Source organism: Nicotiana tomentosiformis, chromosome 6, assembly GCF_000390325.3.
Source record: "Nicotiana tomentosiformis chromosome 6, ASM39032v3, whole genome shotgun sequence".
Taxonomy (NCBI): domain Eukaryota; kingdom Viridiplantae; phylum Streptophyta; class Magnoliopsida; order Solanales; family Solanaceae; genus Nicotiana; species Nicotiana tomentosiformis.
The window spans coordinates 31,310,974-31,318,822 of record NC_090817.1 but is presented as its reverse complement, the minus strand read 5'-3'; the positions used below and the strand labels follow the sequence as shown (position 1 = coordinate 31,318,822).

The window sequence follows — 7,849 nt, the reverse complement described above, 5'->3', positions numbered from 1 at the left end:
CCATGGTAAACATGAACCAGGTTGATTTATGTACTGAGTTGCTGTCCAGTCTTGTTTTATCTATGAAATTCCTACTTGTTCGAGTAATTGAATTGTGATTCATGCTAGAAATCATGTTTAGGCTATGTGATTATTCGGTTGAGACCTAGTTGGCTTCAGTCATTATGTATTGAACAAAAGCAAAAGCTTCAGTAACGGTCAGATGATAGTAAAAAGTCATGAGACTATTTCTGTTGCTTTAAGTTATCTGAATTAATTGTAACTATACACTCAGTCATGATTCATCATTTGTATATCATATCACAGTCTGTGTTCATCATTCATGGTTACATCGCATGTTATCATTTTCCTTCCAAATGTGGAGTTATTGGGCTGAGTGGTATGAGATTGTGAGCCCTTGAGACTTAAGAGATTGATGACAGAGGTGGGCCTGAGAGCCGTATTGTGAGTGTTATTGTGGACCGGGTTGCACGCCGCAGCAGGCCATACTGTCTTTAATATTAGCTATTATTATTATGGATCGGGCTGCACACCGTAGTAGGCCATATTGGCTTTACCACCACTACTACCACCACTACTACCACCACTACTACCACCGCTAATACCACTACTACTACCACCACTACTACCACCGCTACTACCACCGCCAATACCACCACCGCCACTACCACCACCGCCACTACCACCACCACCGCCACCACTACCACCACTGCCGCTACTACCACCGCCACCGCCACCGCCACCGCCGCCGCCACCCCCGCCGCCGCCGCCGCCGCCACCACCGCCACCGCCACTGCCACCACTACCACCGCCACCACTACCACCGCCACTACTACTATTATTAAGTCTATTAAGTCTATTATTAGAAAATGACTGCCTATTATAAGTGGAACTATTATCATCAAATTGAATGCAATGGAGTTGATAATTCTCTTCCTAATTTCCTATCCCCGTGAATATTTAAATTAATCATGAATTTCTATAAAGCTTTTCAAGATGAGAAAATGTTAATCACTATTTTGAAAGTGGTTAAGTTATATAAAGACTTACAAAGTCTTATAATTGATATTATTATTGATAACATTGTCGAAGAATAATTTTATATTCATGATTATTCTGAAGAAATTAGAGATGATATGCAAGACTATTATTTATCTGAATAAAATGAATTGTTATATTTGCAGCATGGACCCTCCGTGGGCTAGAGGTAGATGCAGAGGCAGAGGGGGAAGATCATCCCCAGGAAAATCATATTCTCAAGGATCATCATACGGATCCTCATCTAACTCCCCAGTGATACAAATAGGAAGAAGAAGCTCTATTAACAGGATCTATCATGCAGGCGGTAATCCGCACGGCCATCCCAATCTAGCTAATTTAGTATCCTTAAGTTTAAAGGCTGGCGGTAGTCTGCACGGCCAGTAAGGATATAAGAACTGAAATATACAAGAATTTTCATATAACTTGCTGACTGTATGGAAGGTCTAACCTTTTACTCAAGCAAAGGGCCTGTCTTAATCTAATACATACTCTTATTGAGCCCATGTGTCTAGGAGTTCTAACCGTGAAAGAAAATGCCATTTTCAACACATTTAACGGGTTAAGGTTCACGGCTTGCTAGACGGAGCCACTAAGGCAAAGCCAATAAGAGTAGTGCTAGATTAGACTGTACCACCATCTCGAAACCAAGCCAAGAAACTATATAAAAATTCCTTTATATTCTGATAGAAGCCAGATCTTTCATGGTGTATATAGGAGAGAAGTTAGATATTCAACATGGATATGAAATCTCTTAGCCGGATATAGTCACGACCAGAGAGGAGAGACTAGAGAAAAGACTTGAAATTAAAGTAAAATAAATACCTCTTGAGGCCGGGATGCAAGGCCTAAATGCTATGAACTGGAGACTTTATTTACTTCAAAGTTATTACAAGACTACAATAGAGAGAGAGAGAGAGAGAGAGAGAGAGAGAGAGAGAGAGAGAGAGAGAGAGATTTACAAGAGAGAGAGAGTTTTGGCTAATGCCTCTCTCGGAATGAAGAATGATCCTATATATACAAAGAGAAAAGAATCTATGCACAGTAAAATGGGTCCCATATGTGGGTCCCTTATACAGTGAATTTACTGTGTAAACAGTGTATCTACTGTTTAGTGAGGTCTGTATACAGTGTTTCTACTGTGTAAACAGTGTATCTACTATTGAGCGGGGTCTCCGGCGGCTTCACTGTTGATCATACTCCTCGTTTTTCTAATTCTTTCATCTGCTGGATGAAATCTTTCGCATTTTCTGCGGCTTCATCAGATAATATCTGCTCTGATTGAATAGGATGGGAATCTTCTACAATATCATCGTTGCTTGTTTCACTCCTCATTGAAGTGTCAGATTTTTCATACTGATTAATAGATTGAAGCGAGTTTCTTTTTACTTCTTCTAAATATTTATTAATCATATCATTTTTATCTCCTTCTTGAAAAGAGATTCTTCTAGCAATATGCTTTACTGAGCTATCATCAATTATTCCCAGCTGGGGAGCTGCAGAGTATTCTTGGATTTTTGCTCCAATAGAATCCAAGAGTTCTTGACCGTATAACATTTTTGTCTTGGGATCCTTTTTCATTAATTTATCCCAAAAATTGTTGTAAAATATCCTATATAAGCAAGGAATTTGTTCTTCAGTGAACCCCAGCTCGGGAGTCCATTTATGAATCCATGGAATAGAGAACTCTATAAAGAAATATATTTGGTCAATTTTTTCCAAATAGCAGATATGATATGTGTGGTATAACTTATTCAAATCTGGCAAAACTTTAGTCCATTCTTTCTATATCATAAGAAATGGGTCAGGTAATATCTTGACTGTTGGACCGTTGTATGACCACCAATTTCAGAACCAATTAGGAATGGGACTTGCATATATCTTTCCACATACCTTTATGAACCAGGTATGTTTATGTCTCTCATTATTATAACAAAGCACTTTATCAAAGGCTTGGATATAATCCCAATATGTGAAATTCATTCGAGATTTGTTGAGGCTTATCTGCCTTTCTTTCATTGTGAAAATCCCTCAATCTTCAACAGATATAATCTGTTTAATAATAACTTTTGAGAAGTTATAAATATTATCATCTGTGCTATAACCGGAAAAATGTTGAAATCCTGCACTGCCTGTGCTGGTGAGAATAGTCTCATAATAAGAACGGATTTTGTATGACTCACCCGGATAATATAATCCATTAATTAAATACCTTTGGAATATCTTCCAGGGTTCATCTTTTCTTTGTATCTCAGAATTTTTCAAAAGAAATATCATTTTTTTTAGGCAATTTTTCATAGGACTTTATATCATCAGTGTCTTCTTTGGCAATTGAAGCAAACATATCACTTTGCTTTTGAGCAACCAAATATACCTGCAAATGACCGTATAACGGGCTGTCCTCTGGAATATCTTCCAGATAAAAAGAGGGAATTGACGAAGATTCTCCTTTGGGAGATATCTTCTCATTAGTTAAGCTCATTCTTCCCATTTGTATCACTAGGGAGTTAGATGATGATCCGTATGATGATCCTTGAGAATATGATTTTCCTGGGGATGATCTTCCCCCTCTGCCTCTGCCTCTACCTCTGGCCCACGGAGGGTCCATGCTGCAAATATAACAATTTATTTTATTCAGATAAATAATAGTCTTGCATATCATCTCTAATTTCTTCAGAATAATCATGAATAGAAAATTCTTCTTCGACAATGTTATCAATAATAATATGAATTATAAGACTTTGTAAGTCTTTATATAACTTAACCACTTTCAAAATAGTGATTAACGTTTTCTCATCTAGAAAGGTTTTATAGAAATTCATGATTAATTTAACTATTCACGGGATAGGAAATCAGGAAGAGAATTATCAGCTCCATTTTTATACTGAATTTCGAAGTCAAAGGGGGCTAATTGAGCTTGCCATCTTGCAAAAATTAATTTTGAAGCATCATGTTTAAAATCTTTGTTAAATATATATTTGACAGATTGAGCATTAGTTTTTATCAAAAACTTTTGATTGTATAAATCATCCTGAAATTTTAGAACACATTTGACAATAGTCAACATTTCATGGGCCACGGTAGCATATTTTTTCTGAGCTTCAGTCCACTTTCCAGAATAAAATCTTATCAAATATTCACAATTATTGTAGGGATTAACTTGTTTTAAAATCCCACCATAGCCAATATTAGACGCATCTGTCTCAATAATTTTTTGCCAAGCTGGATTAGCAAGAGTTAAACAAGGTAAAAACTTAACCCGTTGTTTAATATTTTTAACCAAAGCAGTATGACTATCAGTCTAAGATTTTTTATGATCCTTCTTTAGTCTGTCGTATAAAGGGGCCAAATCACGAGATAAATTATTATAAAAAGGGGATATATAATTTAAACTTCCCAAAAATCTCTGTAATTGAGTTCTGTCAGTAATAACATCAGAAAATTTTGATGCAAAATCAATCGATCGTTGTATAGGAGTAATTTTTCCTTGACAAATATTATGTCCTAAAAATCAAACATTTATTTGAAATAAACTCATTTTTGGTTTTGAAATAACTATACCATTTTGTATAACAATCTTTTTAAAGATATCTAGATGCTTATTATGCATTTCAAATGTTTTAGAGAATATCAAAATGTCATCAATATAAACAATGATGAAATCCAGGTAAGGATTAAATATATCATTCATGATTTTTTGAAATTCAGAAGGGGCATTCTTTAAACCAAAGGCATACAATTCCATTCATATTGCCCGAATGAAACATTAAAAGCAGTTCTATAAGTATACTCTTTAAATATTTGAATCTGCCAATAACCAGATTTTAAATCAAACTTTGAAAATATATTGGCATCATATAATCTTGATAATAAATATTTTTTATTGGGAATGGGATACCTTATCCATTTTAAATACTTATTTAAAGGTTTATAATTAATAACCAATCTAGGAATACCACGTTCCTTTTCAACAGCATTATTAACATAAAAAGTTGTGCAAGACAAAGGAGATTTTGAGGGTTTTATCAAACCCTTTTGTAACAAATTATCAATCTCTTTTTTGCAGAATTCTACCAATTCAACGTTCATCTGACAAGGTCGAGATTTAGTAGGAATATCATCCTTAGAGAAATTATCTTCATAAGAAAGAGTGACAATATGCTTTTTTCGATTCCAAAAAGTACTAGGATGCTCAGCACAAATATCAATAGCAATTTTTTCGAAAATCAATTTAATCTTTTCCTGTACTTTAGTGGATTTTAAATTTTCAAATATATTCATACTAAATAATTCTAATTATAACGAATCAATATGTCTTTGCTTCATATCAATTAAAGCATTTATATCTCTAGTTACGGGATCTGTAGCAAAAGTATAACTTATCTTTCTATCCTTATAAGTAGCTATAAAACCTTTTGAGTCTATGCTAGTAAAAGGATAAATAGCGTTAATAAAAGGTGTTCCAAGTATAATTGAAGGGTATAACTGATTTTTAATCAAGAAAAAGAAGTGAGGAATGCAGACTTTAGTCTGACAAATACCCGTATTAGGCAATTTATACTTTATATCTAAAGCATGTCCTGATGCAGATTTAACCATATGAGTGTCATGACCCAAACTAACCTTTGTCGTGATGGCGCCTATCGTGGAACTAGGCAAGCCGACTCATTTCCAAAACAAACCGAAATTTTTATTTAAAGAGTTCAAATCAAAGAAAAACAGAAGTGCGGAAAAGAAAAGCCCGACATCGGGGTGTCGCTAGTCATGAGCATCTTCTACAATCTTTCTAACAATATCAAGGCTAACTCAGCCTGGAAAATAGCTAAATACAACTAGAGGAAGATAAGAGGGAGAAGAGCAGGGGCTACGATCGCCAAACAACTACCTTTCTATCTCCAAGAAAAATCTGCAACCAAAACACTCAATAATCGCTACCGTGTCCAGCTACACCTGAATCTGCACACAAGGTGCAGGGAGTAACGTGAGTACGCCAACTCAGTAAGTAACAACAATAAATAAAGACTGAGCAGTAGTGACGAGCAATAAAGCATATAACATTCATATCATGAAATCTCAATAAAGTACAACATGTTTTAAAAATCAGTGTTTGAATCAAATCATCTCGTTTAAACCCGGTTCCAGTAAAAATCATTTAAAGATATTTGTCCAACAGTTTTTCAAACAAAGGCTCAATGCAAAGGTGAGTAAAAATGATGAAATCATAAACAACCCCTCGGGCAAAACATCACTCATATACAGCCCCTCGGGAAAACCTCACAGTCACTCATGCCACTCGGGCATACCTCACAATTACTCTTGCCACTCGAGAATACCTCACAATCACTCTTGCCTCCCAGTCACTCAGCACTCGGCACTCGGCACTCGCACTCAGTCGGTACTTGCACTCACTGGGGGTGTGTACAGACTCTGGAGGGGCTCCTTCAGCCCAAGCGCTATAATCTGCATAGACAACTCATGTGCGATAATAATAAAGTATGCTGCAAGCGGGAAGCCCCGATCAACACTCATCCTCACAAATCAGGCCCTCGGCCTCACTCAATCATAAAGTTTGCTGTAGGCGGGCAGCCCCGATCCACACTCATCCTCACAAATCAGGCCACTCGAGCATTTCAGTAAAGCAGGGCATTCGGCCCAAAACATTTATATGCATCAAAATAGAGTCATAAAACTGAGTTATGCGGTAAACAAGTATAAACATGACTGAGTATAGATTTTCAATCGAAAACAGTGAGAGGATGGTAAGAAACAGCCCCTAAGGGTCCAAACAGCATTGGCGCAAGGCCCAAACATGGCATTCAGCCCAATTTACAGAAAATCTTTCCAAAACATATAAGTATAAATGGTTTCAATAAAGTATGCAACTTTACAGTTGCTATGGGACGGACCAAGTCACAAATCCCAACAGTGCACGCCCACACGCCCGTCACCTAGCATGTGCGTCACTTCAAAATAGTGTAATGATACGAAATCTGGGGTTTCATACCCTAAGGACTAGATTTACAATCGTTACTTACCTCAAACCGGTCAAATCTCTAACCCGCAATGATCTTGCCTATGGACTCAGCCTCCAAATGCTCTGAATCTATTCACAATCAGTACAATACCATCAATACGCGCGAATGGGATGAATTCCACAAGAAAAACTACAAAATTAGACCAAAACACGAAATTGGCTCAAAATTGCCTGTGGGGCCCACGTCTCAAAACCCGGAAAAAGTTACAAAAACCGAAAGCTTATTCAACCACGAGTCTACCCATACCAATTTTACCAAAATCCGACCTCAACTCGACCCTCAAATCTACAAATCTTATTTCCAAATTTCTAAGTTCCAATCTCCGATTTACACCTCAAAATCATGTAATCTAGTCGGATTATTCAATAATAATTCAATATTATGGAGTAGAAATGATCACAAGGGACTTACCTCAAGTTTTCCTTGAAAATATATCAAAAATCGCCTCTCCTCAAGCTCTAATTTGTCAAAAATGGCAAATGGGACGAAGTCCCTGTTTTTATAATTCTGCCCAGACAACCTCAGTTCTGCCTTGATCTGGGCCTTCGATCTTGGCCTTCGATCGAGGTCCTCGATCCTGGTCCTCGGTCCTGCCCCTCGATCCTGGCCCTCGATTATGTCTTCGACCCTGGGCTCGATCATGCCTTCGATCGTGGCCCTCGACTCTGGGCTCGATCATGGCTTCGATCGTGGCCCTCGACCCTGAGCTCGATCTGGGCTTCGATTGAGGCCCTCGGCCCTGAGCTCGATCTAGGCTCACATCTGGGCTCGATTTC

The 7,849-nt window shown here is 37.4% G+C and overlaps 1 protein-coding gene across 1 annotated transcript; it reads right to left on the bottom strand.

The window, feature by feature from the left end:
- Positions 1 to 513: 513 nt before the first annotated feature.
- On the bottom strand, positions 514 to 2,595 carry LOC138893743 (cold shock domain-containing protein 4-like). Its single transcript, XM_070178402.1, has 2 exons — positions 2,239 to 2,595; positions 514 to 873 (listed from the first exon to the last, which is right to left on the bottom strand). The coding sequence occupies exons 1-2, from the start codon at positions 2,593 to 2,595 to the stop codon at positions 514 to 516; spliced, it is 717 nt and encodes a 238-aa protein (XP_070034503.1).
- Between the last annotated feature and the right edge of the window lie 5,254 nt (positions 2,596 to 7,849).